General features: G+C 40.5%; 1 protein-coding gene across 8 annotated transcripts in view; it reads right to left on the bottom strand.

The window, feature by feature from the left end:
* The window catches only part of fryl (furry homolog, like), an 83,458-nt gene that overhangs the window by 26,943 nt on the left and 31,050 nt on the right, over positions 1–25,465 (bottom strand). For 6 of the 8 annotated variants that reach the window (XM_079244938.1, XM_079244939.1, XM_079244940.1 and 3 more), the window contains 35 exons: positions 23,921–24,129; positions 22,992–23,045; positions 19,666–19,805; positions 19,452–19,548; positions 18,558–18,637; positions 18,277–18,357; positions 17,947–18,115; positions 16,522–16,614; positions 16,342–16,440; positions 16,145–16,246; positions 14,402–14,446; positions 12,734–12,837; positions 12,472–12,580; positions 12,305–12,391; positions 12,042–12,213; positions 11,831–11,963; positions 11,624–11,731; positions 11,295–11,532; positions 11,032–11,208; positions 10,230–10,316; positions 9,876–10,144; positions 9,529–9,736; positions 9,271–9,395; positions 8,137–8,194; positions 7,942–8,033; positions 7,675–7,847; positions 7,416–7,576; positions 7,215–7,325; positions 3,679–3,833; positions 3,466–3,565; positions 3,204–3,372; positions 2,422–2,690; positions 2,182–2,322; positions 1,931–2,099; positions 1,729–1,813 (listed from right to left, as the gene is read on the bottom strand). In XM_079244938.1, coding sequence (XP_079101064.1) covers positions 1,729–1,813; positions 1,931–2,099; positions 2,182–2,322; positions 2,422–2,690; positions 3,204–3,372; positions 3,466–3,565; positions 3,679–3,833; positions 7,215–7,325; positions 7,416–7,576; positions 7,675–7,847; positions 7,942–8,033; positions 8,137–8,194; positions 9,271–9,395; positions 9,529–9,736; positions 9,876–10,144; positions 10,230–10,316; positions 11,032–11,208; positions 11,295–11,532; positions 11,624–11,731; positions 11,831–11,963; positions 12,042–12,213; positions 12,305–12,391; positions 12,472–12,580; positions 12,734–12,837; positions 14,402–14,446; positions 16,145–16,246; positions 16,342–16,440; positions 16,522–16,614; positions 17,947–18,115; positions 18,277–18,357; positions 18,558–18,637; positions 19,452–19,548; positions 19,666–19,805; positions 22,992–23,045; positions 23,921–24,040 — 4,580 coding nt within the window. In that variant the 5' untranslated portion in view covers positions 24,041–24,129. Of the gene's footprint in view, positions 1–1,728; positions 1,814–1,930; positions 2,100–2,181; positions 2,323–2,421; positions 2,691–3,203; positions 3,373–3,465; positions 3,566–3,678; positions 3,834–7,214; positions 7,326–7,415; positions 7,577–7,674; positions 7,848–7,941; positions 8,034–8,136; positions 8,195–9,270; positions 9,396–9,528; positions 9,737–9,875; positions 10,145–10,229; positions 10,317–11,031; positions 11,209–11,294; positions 11,533–11,623; positions 11,732–11,830; positions 11,964–12,041; positions 12,214–12,304; positions 12,392–12,471; positions 12,581–12,733; positions 12,838–14,401; positions 14,447–16,144; positions 16,247–16,341; positions 16,441–16,521; positions 16,615–17,946; positions 18,116–18,276; positions 18,358–18,557; positions 18,638–19,451; positions 19,549–19,665; positions 19,806–22,991; positions 23,046–23,920; positions 24,130–25,465 lie in introns of those variants that run through there. The other 2 variants (XM_079244937.1, XM_079244941.1) reach the window with 1 other exon arrangement.

Here is a 25,465-nt window from a genome sequence, read left to right as displayed (position 1 = left end):
GCTGTGTCCGCTTATGCTGAAGGATCAGGCCAAGAATGTACGTGCTGACAAACAAGAAAAAGAGCAGTCCCCATCGAGGTGTGTTTGAGCTGAACCTGGAGCTGTTGACAAAGCTACTGATACCAGAGACTGCTGTGTATGAAAAAATAAATAAACAAAAAGGCCAAACTGGAGGCTCAGAGCTCTCTGAGCAGCCAAATACATGACATATAAAAGCAAAGGAAGCTGCTGTTCATGAAAGCCAAGTCCAGGTAGATAATTCTCATGAAAATAACTAAACATAAATCTGGGGGAGGAAATTTGCCAGAAGCTGCACAGCCTCATGATTCATGTTAGTTTCATTCAGTTCACTGAGTATTTATTTGTTCTGATTTTTAGCTATCCGTCAGCTGATGCTGAAAACAGATCAATACCGCCAGAAATCACAGCAACAATGTTGAAAAGGAGCAGGAAGAAGATGACTCTGAAACAGCCAAACAAAAAGCACCCAAAGAAGAAGAAGTTAAGATGAACACCACCAACAACTGTAGATATGGCAGAAGCTTTTGGAGAGAAGTTACAGCCACCAACCGGTCGCCGAAAAGCAGAGGTGACCTCTGAACTCAGCATTTCCCACTAGTGGATGAACCAACTAAACAACTAGGTGATGTAAAGATGCATGGACGTATGAGGGTGGCGACGTATGAAACAAACATCCCAATTTACAGACTTAAGGGAGCCTAATGGGCATTTAATACATATATTATTTATATACAATATACATTATTAATTATTTCTCTCTCTCTCTCTCTCTCTCTCTCTCTCTCTCTCTCTCTCTCTCTCTCTCTCTCTCTCTCTCTCTCTCTCTCTCTCTCTCTCTCTCTCTCTCTCTCTCTCTCTCTCTCTCTCTCTCTCTCTCTCTCTCTCTCTCTCTATATATATATATATATATATATATATATATATATATATAAATTATAGAAAAACTCAGAGTTTTCATCATTTGTTTAGTGAGTCTGAAAAGCTTGTCTATTTTTGTAACATTCATAATGTTGGATAATTTGTCATGTCTCTCAAAACAATTCAAATTGCAGGCTTATCTTTATCCCAATAAGTGTAACTAAATTATGTATTTTCAATTTTTCTGATTCAAATCAATGGCTTGTCAATGTTTAGTTTATTTTCTAATTTTCTATCTGAACGTAACATTCATAACGCTGGAATTGCACATATATATTATTTTTTCAACTTGACATTTATGCTTTGAATAAAGAAACATTTCCCTAAATCTATAATAATAATAGTTATAATTTGTTCCTTATCATCCAATCAATGTTTTTGGATAACGATCAGGAAAACAGTCCTTAAAATGTAGAAAAAATATATGATTTGGTAAAATTTATGCAACCAAAGCAGGAAGTTCTACTGAAGCTATGAGCTGGGGAAAATCCTCACAACCTCTCCATGTCTCATACGGCCAAAGCAATCATGTGGTTTAAATAAACCCTTCTCCTCAGATGTTTCAAATCCAATCAAATCAAAGATACTTTATTTATCCCAGAGGGGAAATTCAAGGTTCAAGTCAGCTCATCCAATGTTCGACATACAGACATTTTCAAGCCGTACATTATTCCTCCACTTTCTGACAACACGACTGTAAAGTTCAGTCAGAGGCAAAAACATACTTACATGATGCAAAAAACACTTCAAAGTATTTTTATAATAATAAGATAGAGAGAAAAGTCGTACCTGTCATCCATATTGGAGTCTTTCACCTTGCTGTCATGATGACTATCGTTTCCTGGCACCATGGTATTGCTGCTGGAAGTTGTTCCTGCAGGAGAAGACAGAAAAGATACAGTCTGGCACTGGAAAAAAACCAGATTGGAACAATTCTGTGTTGGAACAATGGCTTAAGCAATGAACTGGTGCATTTCTGCAGCTCATTAACCTGAGGGGACCGAGGGGATCTTGTAACTGGAGGTGATGCGATAATAAGGGGGGTTGTCCATGTGGGTGATGGCTGAGCTGACTGGATCAGTCAACTCGAGCTCGCACATCAACTCTTCCAGCAGCTGCATAGTTTTATCTCTGCCCAAGTATACCACCACTCGTTTCACCTGAGGACACACACGTGCTGCCTTAAGAAACAAGCGGCGTACAACAGATGAGCTGCAGGGATAAAGGCGTAAGGTAACTTACATAGGGCAGAAGGCTGGGATCGCTGTTGACTCCTGACATACTGATGAGGAAATGCAGAATGATTCGGAGGTTCTTTGGCCAACTGTCTGCTAATGTCGTCCACACATTCTCGATCTCGGACCAAGCAAACTCATCTCCATACTGCAAAAACAAAACAAAAAAAAAAAAACATGATAAATTTGCATGTGCAACTCACATAAATCTGTATAAATCTGGATTTTCATTCATCATCTGTTTCACCTTCGCAGTCATAAACATGAGGTTGTTTAGCACCATGGTTGTTGCACGCAGGGACCCCCACCCCTCTCCACGGAGCCAGCGCCGACTATTGACCATCATGATCTCCTTGTCGTGGACGTCCTCCTCGTCCTCACCGCTGCCACAGTCCTCTGGTTGCCGCGCGGTTGGCTTGAAGTCAACCAGCTCCACGTTGTTCATCCAAGGCAGGAGGTAATGCAACATCACCTGCCGGCCACCAGGATGTGCTGTCTGGATACGCTGGCTGACCTCTGCAGAGCACACAGCAGCGAAATTAGACAGCAATGGAACATATTTACAAAGCCGTACTTTACAGTAACTGCTGTCACTTCCAGACAAAACACAAAACTTCCAAATAACCAATTAAATCCCCTCCATATTCCTCTGATCCTATGTAATATTTAGAGAAATTCTACTGTGTAAAAATACAATACAACTTTATTTATAAGGCACTTTAAAAAACAACAATGTTGACCAAAGTGCCACATTGTGGGGGGTTAAAAAGAAACAGAATAAATAACATAAATTAGGATGACTTTTTCAGACATCTAAAAACAATCAAATGAAAAAAAAATAAAAGCAATCAATCAAAATAAAATCAGATCTAAAAAGTCAACTTATTGTGTGGAAAGCCAGCTTAAACAAATGAGTCTTCAGTACAGATTTAAAAGCAGATATAGTGGAGGCCTGTCTAACGTGTAAAAGGAAGCTTATTCCACAGTTTAGATGCTCAACCAGCATCATCAGTCTGGAAGGAAGCAAACCTGAGAAGATGGGCAGAGTGAGCTCTGGGTAAGTTCTCGCGAGCTCTTCAGAGAGCTGGTAGTAAGACACAGAGTAGAGGTGTGGTAAAGGTGAGGCGGGCGTCAAGATGCCATCCGTTCGCTGGATCTCCAGTTTGTGGGCATAACGGAAGAGCTTTGGCTCCAGGATCTAGTTTACACAGACAGCAATCATAAGATATCAAGGTTATGGCAGTGCGATGGAGAGTATCTGTACAGGAACTTTTCCTGTAAACAGACCAACCTGTAGCAGCTGCATGGCTGCTTCATAGATATCCCTGGACGAATCAGCTGCCTTGAACAGAATGAGGTTCAGCAGCACCACAGTGTCGAACTGATAATCTCTGAGAGAAACAGAAAACACGGGTTAACACATAACAAACCGCACTTTTTTTTTTTCTTTTTTTTTATCCACAGGAGCTGAAACCCTCATAAAAAGAAGATTCATGCGCGGTACCTGTTGTGAAAGACATTAGCAATGGCCCTAAAGCAGCCGGCGGCCACACGACGTGAACCGGTGTAGCAACGATCCACTGCCCAAAACATGAGGTTGCTCTGCTCGGGGTTCAGCTCCAGCAGCAGCATCACAGCCTCACAGCCCAGCTGATGAACCTACAAGACACCACATCAGTACCACAGGGTCATTTCTGCTCTGAGCTGCACTATTAATATCAGAAAATATGCAAGATGACCTGAACTTTACAAAACTAAACAGTAGAACAACTGATAGAAAGCGTGATATAAACCATCCTACTGCAGACAGAGTCGAGAAATCCTTCCTGGCCAGCCTCATCTGACTGTTTCACAGCATGCTGGGGAGGGGTGGGGGGGACGGGAGGACCACAGCACCACGGACAGTTTGTAAGATCCTGAGTCCCCAACAAGTTATTCATCTATCTCAACGGTCTTCAGATCTGGTCCTGGTGAGCTACCATCCTGCAGGTTTTAGTGTTTCCCCGCTGAGACACACCTGACCCAAATCTATGGCAGGCAGGTGCAGAAGATGACAACAAGTGGCTGGAGAGCCTTTTCATCTGAATTGTGTTGAAGCAGGAAAACACTAAAACCTGCAGGACGGCAGCTCTCGAAGACAAGAGTTGTGGACGCCTGGACTATCGGATTTCTTTGCAGAATTTCTCAAACTCAAGCTGAGAAGGAACTGAGAAGGAAGCAGCTGATCTGCCGTACTGGCACCATGGCGTACGGTAGCGGTGGCACACTGCGTTCCTTGAGGGTCACAGTCCTGCAGGTTTTCTATATTTGGCTGCTTCAACACATCTGGATTCCGGCAGGTTTTTGTTGTTTCCCTCCACCAACACAGCTGATTCAAATCAATGGTTCCAGCAGCTTCTTGTCAACCTGTTTGAGTGTCGGTCAGGTGTGTGTTGGAGCATGGAGACAACAAAAACCTGCAGGATACCGGCCCTCCAGGACTGCAGTTTGACACTGCTGCACTAAAACCTACAGGACAGTGGCTCCTCAAAGAGTTTCAGGACTTTAGATTTAGCAGAGCTACTTAAAACAGTTATACCAAGACAGGTCTGTATGCGGCTTTTGTACTAAATCTGTATCCAACAATCTCAAACAGAACCTGGTTTAGATGCAATAATTGAGCCAAATGATCATTTTCAGTATTTCCCTACAATAATACTATAATACTGGGGCACACTCCCCAATGTGACCCACCTACCCCATTACAGAGTCAAGTTAATGTATTTTATGTATACAGCTCCAAGTCGCAACAGAAGTCATTTCAAGTGGTCTTTTCTTTAACTTAACTGGTTTAAAGTTTTGATTATAAAACTAAGTCTAATGTTATTTAGCAGCAACTCTGCTCTCCATGTACAGTGGACTTCCACCTGTGTGCACATCTGCAGACAGTTAACTGTCAGAGGAACGAAAGCACACATCTGAAAAAACAACCAGCTGAAAATAAGACAGAATTCCTGCTTTTATTTTACACTCTCCCAGGGAGGTGAGGATGGAAGTAGCCTTGCTCCAGTGAGGAACAAACGGAGTGTTTTTCCTTCTCAGGTGTTACACTGAGAACTTCATGTCCATCACAGGAGTGGATACAAGGACACTGACGTTTATAGAAAACTGGTATGTAATGAAGTTTGACAATGCAACATGACTTCACAGCTCAGTGTAGCAGTCACATGTTTAAATAAAGCTATCTGGTCATTTCACCACCGTAACGCTGTAACAGAAATGTTACGGTCACATGATTCAGCACAGCTGATTCTAAAGTTAACATGTTTCATAAGCCAAGTTACACACATGAAACTAAAGAGTCAAAACAGACTAATTGTTATTTGTTGACTGGTGATGTAGGTGGGTATCATCTATCGGTCCATTCACCACCCCACCCCCTCCTCCAGGCTCTGAACATAAAAATGATGAAAGTTTAATAAATCAGAAACCGTGTTTATGAGCCTACAAGCACTGTAGAATAATTCAGTCCAACTTTAAATATCTTAATTCTTTCAGTGATGAGCAGGATGTGGTTTAATGAGGCCAATCCTTCAGCAATGTAATGAAGCCATTTCAGCCTCTTTCTCACATCCATGCCAATGCTTGTGTTAGATTATTGTTATCTTTCCTAGAGAACAGGTCCATAATTTGTCCCTTTATTAAAAATCTAACACAGCCTGATGTTATCTATAACTACAACGTGATCACGCATTTATAATTCTCACACAGGTGAGCAGGTCTGTTTAATCACACAAACAAAATATCTGCCAAAAACACTGCAAACTCAGTCTATCCTGCCAGCAGACATGTATAAAGTACTAGAAATCAAGACCCAAGTAAAAGTACAAGTACTCTATGAATGAAGTTACTTGAATAGAAGTTGAAGTGTTCTTGAAATGTCCGCACTTAAGCAGAAGTACTAAAGTATTCAACATTTTTTATACTTGTGTATTACAAGTAGTTTATTTTAAAATTTTTTACTCAAGTACTGAAAGTAAAAGTAGTTCATTGTATTGTGGAGTTATTTAAGACAACATTAAATTTTGTATATCCTATTTTTTATGATTTCAGACATTTAGCCGGACATTCAGAAATCCTTTTGCTGGAGCAGTAGTACATGAACAGGAACGTCCATGAAAAAAAAAACACATATAAAGTGTGTTCATTCCCCTCCATAGCTTTCCCCCCCTTCTTTAACCAGTAAGTGTACTTTAAATATTTCTTTTTATGTAAACACATCTCTCTTCATCCATAACTTATGGCAACTAAAGGCAAGTCGGCCACTTATAAGCTAGTTCTTCTGTGAAAACTAAAGAAATTAGCATTGTTGATCCCTCTGCAGCGGATGTGTCCCTTTGGATCTGGGATCCACACACACACACACACACACACACTTTTATACGGTTATGTATAAAGCACAAGAGACATATTGTTGCGTGACGCTCCTTCACTCCTGCTCAGCAAAGCTGCCAGAGATCCTTTTGCTAGAGAAAAGAGGTCCCACTCTTTACTTTTTTTTAAAACTGCCATTAAACTGAAACTTACCATACAGAGATTGTCTATAGCGACACACGTCGCACTCTAACAAGTATCATGGATTTAATCAAATTACCACCGTTGTTTTGTATTTTTTTTTTTCTTCTTTATTTTTTCTGTTGTAACGAATAACGACGCAAGACAATAAAAATGTATCGGAGTAAAAGTATCACAGTGATCCAAAATATGTAGTGGAGTAAAAGTAGGAGAAAAAGTAATACTTCAATAAAGTAGAGACACCACATTTTACTACTTAAGTACAGCACTGAAGTAGTTCTACTTCGTTGCTATACATCTATGCCTGCCGGTAGCCGATGTGTAACTTGTACACATCGGCTACAATAGCTCTAGTAGCCTAGAAGTGCAGTCTACATCTAGGCATGATACCAGAAGATTTTCAGCCTGCAGATGTTTTTTCTAATGGTTAACTCTAATGCAGAGAAGTTCAATCTAAGTAAAGCACAACAGAAACATGTTTCTGACCTTCTTGTCCTGAGAATCCAGGATGTTATCCAACCACTTGTAGAGGTAGCCATCAGAGGAAAGACCAACGTTGTCAGCTACGGGTCCACAACACAACACGGCAGACATGGCCTGGAACATTAAAATGGCCGTTAGTGTCACTGTGGTTTTATGCAGAATACAAATATTACGGTTTACATTGTTGCGTGTGACTGTGTCTACCTTTAGTGCACAGTACTGATGGCGGTTTATCTGCATATTTCTGTCACTATAGCGATCCAGAGGAGTGAACATGATGCTGAAGGGTCCAGCCCAATGACTAAACAGCATGAAGAGACTGTGTCGTAGTGACTGCTGAGGGAAGATGCTCCTCCTCTGGTGCACTGGAAAGAAATAAAGACAATAAAAGAAAGGATTGGCTAGTTTATATTGACCTTAGATGAAGAATTAGTTCAATAATAGCAGGTTAACGTGTTTATACCTGGAACGTTCTGAATGATGTTGGCCACAAGTGCACTGAAATGACAGCGAATGTCTTTCAGTGTGTCAGAGTCCTTGTCGTTTTCTGCCTCCAGCAGCTGTCTGGTCAGATCAACATACTCAAGCAGTGTACTGTTCAGAGAGTGGCTCTCTCCATCTAACCCTCCACTGGCTCTGTAAAACAAAGGTTCACTTATAGAAATATCATCATGAGAGGACAGATTAAACCTTAATATTGTGTTTTTTAGGCTTAAAGGCTGTGACATACACTTGACTGACGACACCAGCATCGGCAAGTAGCTCAAATATCCGGACCAGCTGGACCCTGAGGATGTCCCGACGCCTGCGTCGCTTCATGTTCTGGAAAGAAAAAAAAAAGAAAAAAAAAGACATTTTTAATCAAACACAGAACTTTTTTTAATATAAAAAATATCAGAAAGGGCTTTTCAAGTTTTCGGCTTACTTCAGGTCTTCTTTCCAGAGCTTCTTTTATAATTGGATTAAGCTCCTCGATCAGCTCTCTGAAGGAAAGGAAAGATGGGGTAAATCAGGGGTGTCAAACTCAAATTCACAGAGGGCCAGAATTAAAAAGAGGAACAAAGAAAACTTATATTTTTATTCAGGAAGTGACGGCTATTATTCATGTTTTTATTATCTTTGAGATACAGGACTGTATTAAACAATTTCATATTTTAAATAATAGTCAGGCCTGTTTTTGTTGAAACACTGAACCCATACCAGGTTTTTTTTTTTTTTTTTTTTAAAATCTGAAATAAATATCAGGCCTCTATATGTGGAACTTTATATTCTTTTTAATTGTAACCTAAATCTGACCAGGATGTACCCTGCCTTTCGCCCAAAGACTGCTGCGATAGGCTCCAGCTTCTCAGCGACCCTTCGTCAAAGTGAGTGAGTGAGTCAGTGAGTGAGTGAGTGAGTATGTGAGTGAGTGAGTCAGTAAGTGAGTAAGTCAGTAAGTGAGTGAGTAAGTCAGTAAGTGAGTGAGTGAGTGAGTATGTGAGTGAATATGTAAGTGAGTGAGTGAGTATGTGAGTGAATATGTAAGTGAGTGAGTGAGTCAGTAAGTGAATGAGTGAGTGAGTGAGTATGTGAGTGAGTGAGTAAGTGAGTGAGTATGTAAGTGAGTGAGTATGTGAGTGAGTATGTGAGTGAGTATGTAAGTGAGTGAGTGAGTCAGTAAGTGAGTGAGTCAGTGAGTGAGTCAGTAAGTGAATGAGTCAGTGAGTGAGTGAGTGAGTATGTGAGAGTATGTGAGTGAGTGAGTGAGTGAGTGAGTGAGTATGTAAGTGAGTGAGTGAGTCAGTAAGTGAGTGAGTCAGTGAGTGAGTCAGTAAGTGAATGAGTCAGTGAGTGAGTGAGTGAGTATGTGAGAGTATGTGAGTGAGTGAGTGAGTGAGTGAGTGAGTGAGTGAGTGAGTGAGTATGTGAGTGATTGAGTGAGTATGTGAGTGAGTAAGTGAGTGAGTAAGTGAGTGAGTGAGTGAGTGAGTGAGTAAGTGAGTGAGTGAGTGAGTGAGTGAGTCAGTGAGTGAGTGAGTGAAAATCAAGTTGCATACGATACAGAAGCGTTGTTTACCTGAAAGCCACGGGGTTGGTCCTGCCAAGCCCCAACACCAGAGACTCTGTGATGTCCATGCTCTCAGAGCGCATCATGGGAACAATGTGTTTGAACAGTGAGGAGGGGGACGGAGTGCCAACAATCTATCCAAACACACAAAACATGATTTTTGTCACAACATTACCAAGCCACTACATGCTATCTGTAGTCCCACTTTCTGCTACATTTCTGAACTTTAGAAGTGCAAGCAAACAATTTGGTGGAGCTGCTTCTGACCTTTGAATCGTAACTGTAGCCGCTGTCCGGCGTAGACGCCAGCGTCTCAGGCGGGGAGCAGCGGACGGATCCAGAGGTGGAGGATGAGGAACACATGGAGGGGGATGAAGAAGCAGAGCTGCAGCAGAGAATCAGGTAGTTTCTCCAAAGGCCAACGTAGGAATCACTGCTGTTCAGACTGTTCACCTTTTTGGCATTGATAGGACTGCTGCAGGCGGACATACAGACAACGATGCATGAGTTACAAAAACAAAAACAAACAAAGAAACGGACACCGAAATCACCATGTAATACTGACAACTTTAACAGAAGAACCAATCACAGCAGAGACTTTCTAGAAATCATACTTTATGTCAACTTGTGGAGACAGCAGCTGCAGGCGGGTGTACGCAAACATCCAGGCATAGTTGAGGGCAGTGGGGCAATGTTTAGGCAGGTTCTCCTGCCGCAGGTAGCTGGACAAGCTGATGATCCAGGGGTCCTGACCCTGAGTTACATGGGCAAACACCCAGATGTGTGAGGGGCTGACCACATCAAACTGGTGGCTGATGGGAGATGAACTCCACTCCGCGAGCGTCTGAAGGTCAATTCCACTGGGACAGTACAACAGGTTTGTCTACGAGGAAGAAACGAGGAAGATGAGCGAAGTTTGGCAGTGCGTGGTAAAGTTAGTATCATGAAAGACTGAAAACAATCCATACCTGGTCTGCTCCAGTCAGATGAATGAAGCTCTCCAACACTGATGCACTTAACCGATCCATCACATCAATCGCCAGTTCCTCGTCTCCCTGAAATGATGAGCAAGAAAAGAAAAAAAAAAATCACTAAACAGAAGGGAGGGAATATCGAATCGAAAAATCAAAAATCTGGATTTTTTGTTTCACAATTTTAAAATCAATTGTTTTGTTTAAAAAAATGTTTTTTTTTTAATTAAATAAAATTAATCCACTATAAATTTTTTGTCATTTTTATTGGGTTTATTGATCTTTTTACTTGTCTTCTTGGGCATTGTAGCCCAAGAAGACAAGTTGAATGATGATGACATTGAATGATGGTCTGGCTACTGTGTTGTTTTCTCCTAACTGAAATCAAGAAAATTTACTAGCAAAAAGAAGTTTTATCAAAATTGTTTTTGTTTTTAATCTACAAAAATCATCAATATTGAAGAATTTTGAGAATCACAATTTAAATCAAATCGGCACCCAAAAAGATCGGAATCGAATCAAATCGGGACAAAAGCGTATCGTCACAGCCCTACTGAGAACAGCACTTTAAAAACAAGGATGCGCTTATTTCACTGTAACTTGTCAGTAATAATGAAATGAAATTAAATTAAAATAAATAAAATACTTTATTAATCCCCAAAAGGAAATTCAATATTGTAGTACATAATAATAATAAGAAGAAGAAGAAGAAGAAGAAGAAATAATAAGAAATAATACTAATACTATTAACAGAATAGTAACAATAATTACAACAACTACAGCAATAATAGTGACTTACCTTTCCAATCCCCAAAGCTGTGTGCAGTGCACGGACCTCCTTGAGGACATTAACTGCTAGCCTGCGTGTGGCAGGACGGCAGCTACAGAGCACAACCAGCGCTAAACCCTCGACCACATGAAGCACACCCAGCGGGACCGAACGCTCCAAGGACAGAGAGCGGCCACTGCTTGAACTCTGTTAAACACAACAAATATTTCATAAATGAGACTCCTGCTTTCCCCGACAACAAGTCCCACGAACATAAACAGCAGCTGACCCACCTGTGTGTCGTGACTCTTGTTGCTGCTCTGCACAGCCTGCCTCCATTGGCTGATGAGCTGCAGAAGCATCTTGACAGCGTTGTCCAGCAGCGTGGGGTGGACGTCGGTTACCTCTCTGACGATGAAGTACGCAAAGCCTGAGAGGACGTCCTCTCGCCACTCTGGGAAATCCAACATCAGGGCCTGAAGAGTTGTGAAGGCATGACCGCGCAGCTCCTCGTCCATGTGGATGGTCAGCCTGGAAGAGGACAGGCGAGGAGGTTTTAAGAGGCAGAAGATACACCACCACAGCTGTGGTTTGTGAAGTGATTAACGTGAGGTTAAATTACTTGGCTAGAAGCTCTATTAGCTCTTGTCTGCTCATGCCGTCGGGTATCAGTCTTGGAATAGCGGCCACGCATGTTCGGAACAGATCGATCTTTGGCTTCCTCTCCCCCCTGCAGGACATTTAATGAGAAGCAGGTCGTCAGGCATCAGGGAAGCACGGCTGAATGAGCAGTGGAGCTGCCTTACTCATCCAGGCAGTGTTTACATACGTGATCATATCCTCAGGCTCCTTGTTGGACATCTGGACACTGGTCATACTCATGGAACGTCCCACTTCCTTGTCCAGGTGCCGCAGGATGTTATCTAAAGCCTTTCTAACTTGAGGGTAGTAGAGTGACATGCCTGGAAAAACCACCCAGCAGCGTTATACCAACAAATCCTCCACATTCTGCACACAGCTTGTCCAAGTATTGCACTCACCTATAACTTTTGCTTCTTCATCAGTGAGGGTGGTGTTGAGGAAGATCTTTTTGACACGTAGGGTGTTCCCAGAGGGCATGGTTATCCCTGTAGTGGGCATCGGCGGCTCCCCGTCTTTCTTCTGCAGGCTGTCGGCGATTACCAAAAAGGCTCGCAAACCAATATTCATCCTCTGGCAGGATGAAGACGGACAGGATGAGAGATAAAAAAAAAAAAACACCCACATTTCCATGATGCCACAGATGTTATTGTTCACACTTTACCTCTGGATTGATTGTAAAGGTTTTGTGAGATTTGCCCACACACAGAAGGTCATAGATGATCTCCTTCATCGCAAAGTCCAGTCTTTCCTGTAGAAACCAACAGAAGTAATCACTCATTCATTCTCTTTTTGTGTCTATCTCTGTCACAGTTTGCACCCCAGACCCACCTGGGCTATGAACTGGATGATCTTTACAAAAATGTTGAGAGGTGTGTCTCTGGGCACCACGCTGCGGGAGCCTTTGGGGAAAAGTGCTGACACGATGCTGAGCAGTCGACTAGAAAGGAAAAGCAGGAAAACGTATCGGTACACCTGGCTCTGAACGATAAAGACTACTTTAAAAAGGACTTGTGCTCGATCAACATGAGCTGCAACAGCGACCCTAGACTTCTGCCCTCTACTTGAGGTTTCGATTTGAGCTGCAACTGACCTCTGAGTGACGGTGTTGCTCTCACACTTAATCCTGATGATGTAGACCCAGAGCAGCCTGTAGAGAGACTCCAAAGCGACGCGGGACATTTTGGGATCTTTATTCTGCAGGAGTGGAAAAAAAAAAACAAAACAAAACACAGAATACTGTTAACCTCCTATTCATTAAGACAATTTCACAACTCACCCATGAGATTCAGACATTTGCTTCTTCTTGTCAGGTGACACTGATCAAACAGACAGAATATCTTTACACTATTTTATGTCTCACGATTCGTGAAAGCAGTCCAGAGTCCGTTAGATAATAAAAACAACATTTTCAAATGTTTAGGTAAACAAAACAAAATGCAGCAGATATGAATAAAAAGACAGACGTGTATAAAAAAAAGAAGGAAAGAACACAACAAATCAATAAAATGCACCCATTTCATCACGCATTAATGTTTCATAATACCTCATATTCCAGCCAGCAGAGTACATATCTGTCCAGCCGACCAATAAAACGTCACATTGCTGACATACTTTAACAGGGGGAACAGCCTTGAAGGATTTCCCAGCTGTATGCTCTGCCTTGACTCCTAATGACGTTTTTATTTCCTGAGTTTTGAGTGATGCTTTTCTTCCACTATACTACAGCTGCATAACTTTTTTAGCATATTAACGTAATTTCAGGCATCTATAGGAAATATAAAATAACTTTTTAAAAAAAACCTACATTTAATACAAAAGTCTGACAAGATTTTGAGGTTTCTTTAAAGCCATGTAAAATTAGCATGGGAACGTTGTCTTATAGGTTGATTTAAGCATTTTAACCATAAAAACAGCAGGTGGCAGATCTGTCTGCATATCTGGTGTGATTTGACTGAGCCTGAACACAACATTGAGGAAACCTTTATGCGCTCCACATATCTCATCTTTCTTTCAGTACTGAGACAAATCACACAGTAAATCCCTAAAAACACAAATGCGGTTTAGAAATTGGAATCTCACTAAGGCTATCTTTATTTTATTCATCACACAGACACACATTAAAACATGCTTAATACCAGGGTAACAAAGTTTTTTTTTACCTGATCATTAATTATAAATTATAATAAGTTCACCCCTTAGAGGACTCAAATCTACAGTTTTTAAAATTGAATCCATGACAACCAGTCATACTGATGTCCACATCACAGATTTAAATCTAATATCATATTATGTCTATAATGGTGGGGGGGTATTGGTCTTGTACCCAACCAGTCACACATTTTGTTTCACTTCTTGTTTCTAACATGCATGAAATGACACTCATGAATCTTTGAACCATACAGAATTGTCTGAAAAATGGTTTTAGTCATTGTTCCAGTGTTGCGTGACCCAAATAAAAACACTTGTCCACAGTAAGAATCTAAACTTCTAACATCAGATAAAAATCAGCGCTACAGCTCATGAACCCAAACCAGATCAGCTAGAAAGTCCTAAAGAAGCAACATCACAAGCTCCATGTCATTCCAGTGTTGCTCTTTGTCGTCATCTGCTGAGCAACACTTTAAATTTCAGGACAGAAGAACTCACCGCTTCGGCCAAGCAGGTAGAACTAACTGCGCTATGCTACATCCCGATCAGGACCCAGACCCACACAGGGAGAGGAGTACCAGGCTAGGTCACTGACACCAGATAAACTCACCTGCAGTGTCTCAATCTGCTTTCGGATGCTGTTGTTAGACGGCATCTAGAGCGAGTCAACGTGAGAAAAAGATGAAAAGGAGACAAACAATGTGGGGGTTTGGGGAGGGACACATGCAAGTTAAACAAAAACAGAACAAATATGACCAGAAAAGTCCAAACTAGTTTTACCGTAGTCAGAGTGAGCGTGCATAAACAAAAAGCACACGATGAACTCTTTGACATGCTACTTGTGGACTGAACCGCATGGTAGCAATACAAAGTAACAGTCCATCTGTCACTCATGTTACTCAGTTTTCTACATTAATTTTAAGGTGTTAAAAAAAGCAAAGTAAAATGAGGTGTGCTGTGGTTTGGAAATCAGACAGAAGGACAAAGAAAATGCACAAAGAGGAATAGGTTTTAAAAGGAAGAGAAGGTTGGAAAGAAACACTAAAAACCAACGTGATGATGCTTCCCTCATGTGCTATGCCAAAGAGTCGCACCCAACAGAGCAGTCTATTCAAATCAACGTCTGACACCTTCATAATGGCTTCATTTTAACCCTGTGGGCTTCCAGAAAAACCAGTGCTGCTACAATTACACCCTAAATTATAATGTAAATCAATTGTAGAGTAATGACAGTGATCACTAGCGAAGCGTTAACTGCATCCTCACACTTCATTTTAATTGCATTACACTGCATATTCAATTAATGCAGTCTGTTATGCAAAGCAAGGTAGTTGGAGCATTTTTTAAGAGCACCCACAAGGTTAAAAACAATGTTGGACAAGCTAAAATCATGACTACACCATTGCACAAACCCATCACAAGACGCAAAGCAGACCAAAAATCAGGAAAATGATTCCAATCAGGGAAAAATTAATGCTGGAATGAGATCACTTGGGGAAAAACACTGAAAACCATCATTTTGAGGCAAACGGACATTTCTCCACCACAGGATCAGACAGCAACAACAAGAGGGATTCAGTAAAGAATGGGAAAGATGCTCATTGAGTTGATCAGTCAGTAATTTGGTCAATCAGCTTCTGGATTTGATGTTCAAGAAGAGAAGGAAAATATAGAATTGATCCATCTGTAATTGGTTTACAAGCAGTCGATAACAGACCTGAGCTAAAACAGCACTTGACATGGTGAGATTGGTTTGGTTTCAGCTAAAATGATAAGTGACGTAGAGTTTAGCAAATATTTATGGAGCTTTTTACAATGTGTTTGCATTTTGCCCATTTGGAGCATTAATCGTAGTTTCTTTAAGGACAAAGGCTTTGTTATGGTGTCATCAAATCAAGTGCTATTCCTGTCCAGATCTAGTTTGTTGATAATGGAGGGATAATCACATTACGGTATTTAGACAGAAACACAGAGCACACCCTTCAAAACTGAGACAATTTCTTCTTTCACTTGCTCTAAGCACATACTGTCATAACACCCATGTTTATTCGTTTTTAAAAAGAAATAAATGCTGATTTGTTCGCACGCAAAAAAGACCAAAGTTATGAGCTTAAGTTTCAGCCCACAAGGTCTTTTTTTTTTTTTTTTTTTTTTTTTTTTAAATCACCCCTAAAACACAGGAAATTCATTTTAGATTTCATAACAGGAGTCATAAGATGAACTCAATTAGACATTACATCTAGCATGGTGTCCTTAAAAAGCTACAATCTGAAGAATACGGTCTTTGTTCTGCTCTTTAAAGCTACAGAGTTTGTGCTTTCTGAAGTGGTGTAAAGCTTGCGGCTTGCAGTACCTTGAGGTGTGACAGGCAGTTCTGCAGGAAGATGTGCCAGTTGTTAAGAAAGAACTGCTTCTGACTGACGCACAGCAGGCATGTTACCAAGGGATACAGAGCCTGAGGAGAAAAAAGTGTATCAGCATCACTAAAACATGGAGAGCAAGTCGAAATTTTATGACGGAAATCAAACTCTCAAGATCATTTTTTTTTACCAAAGAGTGTTTCTTTCTGGAACTAAGGTCAAACGTTGTCTGGTAAAGCATCTCCACAAAGGTTTTCAGGCACGGCACGTTGACTTCATTTTTCACCGCCTGAGAGCGAACCAAACGTTCATTTGGAAACTAAACTGATAAAACATTTAATTTTCATGTACTCAGAACAGCGTTACTCACAGCTGCAACGGGAAAGAGGATCTCTACAAAAAGGCCGGCTAAAGCATGCTTTATGTCTTTGTCCTTGACTTCGAGGAAATACTGGGCACACTCCTAGGAAGGGATATCAAAAGAGAATATGTAAATATAAATATTATGGAGGACATACACACAAAGGGCCTGAAATCTTAGATCAGGGACACTGTCATGAAGACCTTTCATGTCTCCCTGCTTCAACACACTTGACTCAAAATAATGACTCAACAACAGACGTGCACATACCTTGTCAGAGATCCATCTAAAATTAGTCAGGTGTGTTGCAGCAGGGAAACAACTAAAGCCTGCAGGATAGTGGGCCTTGAGGACCAGGCCGAGGACCACTGTCTTACAAGATCAAATAAAAATCTCAGCTCATCCTAATCTTCATATCTTCATTGTAACCACGTCATGTCTTTATTGTGTGCAGAGTTTAAAAATATATCTTAAATAAATTTCCACAATATAGAACCTAAACAAATTCATAAAAAGTAAAATCAGGGTTCACATAATAGGACTTTTCCCTCCAGTATCCTGTCATTGTCATGGTTTTCTGTTCATACACCGCTCTGGCCCTGAAAGATATGACACTGACTCATTGCACAGCAAACAAGTTTGTTTTAATCTTCCATCATGACCACTTATAAATGGTGGAACTGACTGGTCAGACCATTAAGAGAAGCAGAAGAATGTGTGTAGCTAAGAGCTATCCAAGCTAACCCTGAGCTAACAGGAGCTAACCAGCTAACGGAGGTAAGCTGGCTAAAGCTAAGTCTTGTTGTCAACTGGCTAAAAACCGCAGTTGTTACCTTCTTGCAGTGAGAGATCGAGTATCTGTGAAAAAAAAGGACACGCCCCTAAATATACCGAATTTTGAGATTAAATGACTTTTAAACGGACGAGTTAGAAAAAAAATTCACTCCCCCCCCACAGTTGTCATGAAGGGTAAACCTGACCTAATAAACCGAAGATGGATTTTTTAACCGGGCTGTAAACATGTTTATTTCTGCTGAAGTTGGTATTTTTAACATGGGAGTCTATGGGGATTTGCTCTGTTTTGGAGCCCCTAGTGGATGAGGGGGGAACAGCAGTTTTATGCACTTCCGAATAGGCTTCATTTTTTACCGCCGGAGGTTGCTGCTTGGGGTTAATCACAAACCACTGTGTTTTATTAAACCCTTTTCCTCTTTTCATGGCTGTTAGCAACGCCTGAGGCACAAGCACAGTCACTTATTGGCAAACTTCACTTTCAACATTTACTCATGTCACTTTACGAGCCATCGCTAAGGAGACCTGCTGAGTTTGAACAATGGGTTCGCAGTTTGGGGAAGTGGGGGGAGAAACAACCCATGCAAATTAGCAAACACGCATGTAATTTACTCAGGAAAAGAGCTAAATGTGATGCTTTACCTGCATGAACTGAAAAGAAGCCTCGAAATCCTCCACAGGATACATTTTGACCCGAAAAAACTTCATGCCCATGATGAGACTAATGATGCTCTGGACTACGTAAGGACTCTGCTCTTTTTGCCTGAGCTCCTTTAGTTCTGTGTTGAACTTTTTCCTCACTGCCTGAAACCTGAGGACACACACACACAAACACACACACACACACAGACTCATGAATCTAAACTTAGAAAAAATAACTCAATAGGAAAAGTTTGCTGACAAGGATAAATGTGACAAGCTGTAACTAATATAACCAATATAATCTCATAAAACACACTTAAGCTTACTTACTTTGACTGTGTAAGAACCCCTATGACCTCAGCATACAGGTCTGCGATGATGTGCACGTTACTAGTGTTGGGGCCGCAGCACCTGTAAATTATTCAGGATTACATCAACATGTTCTTATGAAATGTTGCTGAAAACAATGCAAAAAACACGAGGCTGACTCAAAAGCAAAGGCAGGTGTTCAATGAAAACAATGATATAATGCAATTACCATAATTCAATCAGCGCTTCTGTTGAAAGTTATTTATGTGTTGTTACCGGTCTGGGTGCCGATGCAAACTTACCCCTCTTTGTGTTTAAAGTGCTTGAATGCCAGGTTCAGAACTTCATGTACTAATACATCCGGCACTGGATGAAGAGGAATCTGTGACGTAAAGATGGAATCATTAGTTTTATTAGCACTGAAAGTCTTTTTTCTTTCCCTTTGCTTCCATTCATTATCCTCCCTGCAGGGGCAAAGCCAAAGACAACACAGCTCCGGTCTCCAAGGACTGGCTTTCACCTCAGAATGGTGCTGGGATTTAGACAATCTGCTTTAGAAAACACACTCAGCTGGGAGTTGGTATGTTGCCACGGTATTTATTTACTCTGTTCCACTTAAAAAGTCACTCTAGAAAAATTGAAGTTAAAGTCTGTGCTACAAAAAGAAAAAAGTCTGTGATAGTAGTAAAATGATCTGTATTCTGAATGGGGAATAAGTTTATAAACTAAACTTATATTACGCAAATCAAATGGAGCATGTTCATCTGAATGTCATAAAAAATAAGGAATAATTACTGGTATCACTAGTTCTAAATATAGGAAAGTACAGTAGGAATAAATTATGCATTACTGTATCAGTAATAATTACACAAACACTTGTCCGATAAGTTTAAATTAGGGTCAAAGAGATGCTGTGCAGCTCCCCTACATGCATGAACTGTGTATGTACCAATGCAACATATGTACGTATGTATGTGTATTATACATACTATATATAGATAGATAGATAGATAGATAGATAGATAGATAGATAGATAGATAGATAGATAGATAGATAGATAGATAGATAGATAGATAGATAGATAGATAGATAGATAGATAGATAGATAGAGAGAGAGAGAGAGAGAGAGAGATAAATACCGTGTGTATGTGTGTAAAAATAAAACTGAGAATAAAAGGCCCTTCAGATCACTCACCTGTTTTAAAACCTCCATTGAGACTAAACAAAAAATGAAATCAATGGCTAGGTCGCGCCGTTCCAGAAGGTAATCTTTATCCCGGTGCTGTTCATCTCTACAGAGCAGGAGAGAAAAGAAATAAATAAATGTGAACAAGCACACCCATGCTTACAGGCAATAATCAATTAACAAGGAAGGATAATGATCCAGGCCACAAAGAGGACCATCTCACCCTTTAGACTTTGTACTAGAGCGTGGCCTGTACTCGTAAGACTCATCTTCAGTGCCACTCTGTCGCCGGTACCAGTCCAACAGTGTGCGCAGCAGGGAGGGCAAACAGTGTTCTGCTATTGAGCTCATAGAGCTTATTAACTGAAAGGAAACAAAAATTCATTCATTAATAAAGATAAAACTTCAAAACATAGTAAAATTTTTACGACAGGAAGTTAACACGTTTAAATCAAACTGGCTAACAAAACGGTAAAACACGGACGGATAAAAACCCAAACATTTAAAGAATTAAAAGTACAAGGTGAATATAGAAAGAAGGATTTCTCTGCTGGTGGCTACTGTAGCCTTGACTTAACACTGTCCGTGTAAACTGGTGTTTCAACATCCCATCATGCCGAGCGAGACGTCCTGCTGGCTGTTCTGCTTGCACCCCTTTATAAAGGTATTAACGCTAAAATCTTCTTTCAGCGCTATTTTTTTTTTTTTTTTACATGATTAATCTGCATCGTCTGCATAGTTTCAGGAAGTAATGCAGAAATAATATCATGGTTCAGAAGGAGAAATGGACCCAGAATGCATCTGTTCTGCAACAGTTCTGCAAGATGTTCCTCTGGACAAGGCTGAGGTCTTTTTATCCCCTGTTGATGTGAACAGAATTACCACCATGGTACATCCCGTCTCATATACCAGCGGCTGTGCAGCACACAGCTGATCTGCCCAGCAGAGATGTACTGGTAAATCCACCAGCAGAAACCACATAACAGCTCATCTGGATTAACTAAGTTGGCAGTTTACTCCTTTTTAAGTTTGTTTCTTAATGAATGTGAGGTTTTCAGATGTTATATGAGAGAGAGGTGCACGTGTAAAGGGGTTGTGTGTGCATGTATGTGCATGTGAAGTCACTGAACTGCAGCTGGGTAAATATAACAAGTAACTAAAGCACCTCATTAAATAATTTCAGGTGCATAACTTCTTGCAGGGGAATTAAAACATGATAAAAATTCTGTTATGGTACATTTAGAAACTTTAAAAAAAAAAAAAAAAAAAACTGGTTAAGAACAAGTTAACTCAGGACACTTGTATTTATTTATTAAATATTTTGAAAGACTGACAGCTGTAATTTCTACACGTGAACAACATGAAAACAATTTCTACGTGGGGTGAAAGACACGCCTATAAACTCATGATGCCCTCAGACCCCATGTTTAAGAGAAGCTCTGTGTTGTGAAATAAATAATCATAGAAACATGATAAGTCATTGAATATATTTGGAATTTTTCATTATTTATACCATAGTCAGTGAGAATTTTAATGAGAACTGGCGTGCATTATTTTTGTATAAACACATACGTAGTTCGGCAAGTTAAATCACTGTAATATCCCTCCGTCACCGTAGCGACGCGTTAATCAGCTGATTCAGATCAGCTTTCTTTTAACAGGTGAATGAGAGAAATGTGCTGTAGCCTGACAGCGGCTGTTTGGCATAAAAAGTACATGGGCAACATTACCATATTTAGCAAGTGTTGTGTAAAAAAAAAAAAAAAAAAAAAAAAAAAGTGCAAATGTGTTATAAAATGTTTACAGTGTGGGACCATGGTATAAGCGGATTAAGTAACTTGTGCGTTATAACCGTCTGGTGCATGGCTACTCGTTGTTTATTCCTTACATATTAAATTAAGAAATCCAAATTTCAAAATTCAAACTTCAAATTTTTAAATTCAAACTGTTAAGACATCTTACCTTCTTAAATAAAGTATATATGGTTGAATTCTTTGCTGAGATAATTTACATTGTCGAGGCATCCATCCTACCTTCATAAATTTATTCACAGTTTGATTTTTGGAAATCCACAAAGTCATTTCTTAAGATCAAACCTTTGTGAATTCATGATCTTCCAAGGAACTATGTTTTATTAGCAAATAAAGAGTGAACCGTATGAATATGTGCGATGTTCTCTAGCTCTGATAACACAGTTAATTCAGCCTTCAGGAGGATGGCTGACAACAATCGTTCCGTTAAACACCTTGTGAATGGTTTAAATCACACCAGTGATGATGGCTGCTACGTTTCCTTGGGTTTAAGGAAATTCATTGCTTTCTTATCAAATTTCTCTAAGAAAGCTACCAACCCTATTACCAGCAAGTACAATCAGATTCTAAGTTAAGATGACTGAATAGTCTATGGTCAATACATTAAACCCGAGTGGAGGTGTAAGTGTGTATTCACCATTAAGTGCATGAGCTTGTTTGGGAGTGAAAGGGCCAGAGCAGTGAGATGAGAGAGGTGGATGATGGCTGATAGGCAGAGGAGTTATGTAATTGCTCCCTGTACCCTTATGGTGCTGGGCAGACACACTCCAGCGACTGATGCTGATGTACTGCTGAGGATGACACAGCAATTCTACACACTCACTTTTGCGCTCTATATACCCGTTTTCTCTCCCTCACTCACAATAGGGGGACAGCTGGATCTATACCACCGTACTCTCATTGGCTTTGTGTTTCGCTGAACAAAGCATTCTGCAGCGAGCAGGCCTATTGTACAAAGATCTGCACCATCTACAGATGAGGGACAGACAGCCTATTGAGGGGGGGGGTGTAAGGGGGATTGATCGAGCGGAGATAGCGGTTGAAATGCTGCATCCACATCCAGATGTGAGGGAGTACTGTCATTGCAGGGCAATGAGGTTGTCACAATACACCTGTCCCTCCTGGTTATTGCTGTAACAATTTAAACGAGAATCTTCCGCAACGAAACAAGGGTTGTTCCACCGATTTATGCCTCCACTGGACCAGCATTTAAACAAAGTACCAAGAGAGATGGTTTCATCAATGTAAATTATACTGGATCTTTAAAATTGGGATGATGCTTGCTATCATTATCTGACTCATACCACAGTTAATCACCGCCATAGTTTGTACAACTTTGTAACTTTGAAGTTGTGGAGTAGGATTAGAGTTTTCTTTTTTGCAAACGCGGCCTTTAGACTAGCCATTCATGTCCGTTTAAATGTGCAGGGTAGACACACAACACCACACAACCCGAGACTGTCTGGTGGGCAAGCAGGTAAATATGATGTGAGCAGCAATTGTGAGAGTATAAGATTTCATAGCCTTTGTTTTCTAAAGCACAACTAAAAAAAGCACCCACACCTCAGCACACTCCTGTAGGAAAAGGCTACATTGCTGATTTTTGTCAACCAAATCCTCAGACTGGAACTGGTCTGTGCATGCAGAGGTTTGGCAGGAAAGATGTCTTAACAGATACTGAGTCGTTGGTGTAATTTGCTTTACTTGGATATGCTCAGGGCAGAGAGGCTGCACTGACCTGGTCAAATTGTGCATCTTCCCCTCTCTGGAGGGATCGGGACAGAGGCTTCTCCTGTGAAAAGGGAGATGAAGAGTAATAAGTATTTCATTTATCAAGTAACAACAATCTATAAATCCACTATAGCAGATTATTGTCAGAGATCGTCAAAAGAAAGCAGCATTGTTTATGGAAGTTTAAGGATGAATTCACGTGAGGATAGTCTGCTAGACTCCTTCTGATTGGGGACTCTGCTCAGTTGTAGGGGGGTGTATCCAAGGTTGACTTCACGCTGCACTTTGGTCAAATGAGCCAACATTATATCCCCATTTTCACCAAATATGTCGCTGCACTCTTATTTTGCAAAAGAGAGGACAAGACCCACGTGAAGAAGAAAACTCTTGTGAGTCAAACATGAAAGAAGAAACTCTCGCTATTTTGGTTTTTTTTCTTGTCTTATGCAAATATACTGCAGAAATACACTGCAGAAATGGATGCAGTATGAACAACAGACAAGGCAGAGGACCCTTCACGCGATCGCTATGCATTTACCCACAATGCAATACTATGTCAAATGCAGGAAGTGACTTCTTTGTAGTCCGCTTCCTGTATTTGGTTCACTTGAAATGGACAGAGACTTGCGTTTGTAGGAGGATCCGAATCAGAATTCATTTGATGCATTTACATTTCCCCAAAGAAAGCAGACTTTCCGAGCAAACGGACTTGGATTTGATGTGAAGATGCTCTAAGAAACTACAAATATTAAATGACCTTAATGGAAACGAATGACTCGAAAACACCTAATCAAGTCTGTTGACAGTAAACAAGCAGCTCATGTACAAAAACATCCACTCACATCCTTCAGTGTCTCAAGAAACAGTTAAATGTGCCAGTAAGTTTATCTGGTGTGTGCTGTGTGAAGGGATGTGTCACGTCCCCTGCCGACTCACCAGAGGTTCAGCCATCACAATCTCGATCTTCTTCTCCGCCAGCACAGCGAACTCGGCAAACAGACTCTTGATGACGAACTCCCCAGGCTTGAGCTCGGGGTCGATGGTAATGCTTGACATGGTGGCAATATTGTGTTTCTCCCACGAAAGGGGAGTCACCGAGGAGGGGGCACGGCGTCTAATCACGCTGCTGCTGACTGGTGCAGAAGCTGTAGGGAGGCCAGAGAGTGGAGGTGAGGAAATGTTTGAGTGGGAGTCAAAGGAGCAGGTTCAGACTGAGAACAACACCCTTGTAAAGTATGCAAGGTCACTGGCTTGTTCTAATCCAAACACGTGAAGAGATTTCAAAAAGAGGCAAACTGATGGAAATAATGCATAAAAATGAGATAAATTGCAGAGCTGAGTACAGCAAAAATACAACTCTGCTTCAATTTCTGGTTGTAAAGATTGTAGAGCCATTTCCTGAGGTAAAATAGTAAATAACTTTTTGTTATTAGTCCCAAAATTAACCAGATTTCTTCTTGTGTTTAACATAAAACACAAAAGACTGAAGTAAAACTGGAAAATATCTTCAACATTTTGTCATTTCAGAAAATGTCTATGTCTTCTTGTTGCAGAGTTTCAGGAGATCATGTTTGATTCCATTCGTTCAGTACTTCCATCTACCTAGATGACACTGAAATGTCAAGACAGAAATGTCAAACTAGTACAAAAACACAATATCAAAATGCATGTTTAAAAGACTAAAGCTACAGATCTGGGCTATTTAACTCAGTCCTATGAGGGTTTCAGTATTGCAGGTCTTCAATGTATCCCTGCTCCAACATACCTGACACATCCGCCCTCGTCAGATGGAGTTGAACAGCCCTGCTATAGATGAATGAACACCACAGCTGAAAGTTGATCTAAGCATTTATCCTTAAAAGGTCTTTTTTTCTGGTGTGAAAACTAAATGCCAGCAGCTGTTAACACATAACTCAACAAAAATATCTGCTGAGCTCAGAATAAAGTAGAATATAGTCACAGCGATGAGGGGGGAAAAAAAAGTGTGAAATGGTTTTTGTTGGGCTTTTTCTTCACTATTTCTGCATTGTAAGGTCAAAACTGCTCACTCTGTACAGAGGCTTGTGTGTGTGTGTCTGTGTGTGTGTGTGTGTGTGTGTGTGGTAATACATTAAATCTAATGTTTACATGCATCATTTGCTTAAAAATATCTTTGTATTGATATATTAAAAGTACTAAAGTATTTACATTTTTTAATGCACAAGCAAATTTGCAAACACTAAAAGTAAAAATCCCAACAAAGCAGGTGCACAGAACTGCCATCATATTAGGTTTTTAAATAACGTCAGCACCTAATCTGAGACCTGTAGTTTAAGAATATTTACAGCGACTCCATTCATAAAACAGCTGTAATAAAGACAATTCAAAAGTTTAACTTTTCCTGTCTTAAATACGTTTCATGACGCCATTTCAGTCATTTATTGAAAAACGAGTTCACGATAAGGTATAAAAACAACGCGTCTTCACAGCTGTAGCCATCAG

The sequence above is a fragment of the Telmatherina bonti genome (assembly GCF_933228915.1).
Source record: "Telmatherina bonti genome assembly, chromosome: 8".
NCBI lineage: Eukaryota > Metazoa > Chordata > Actinopteri > Atheriniformes > Telmatherinidae > Telmatherina > Telmatherina bonti.
The sequence above is the reverse complement of the archived record's forward strand: the minus strand, read 5'-3'. Positions and strand labels throughout refer to the sequence as shown.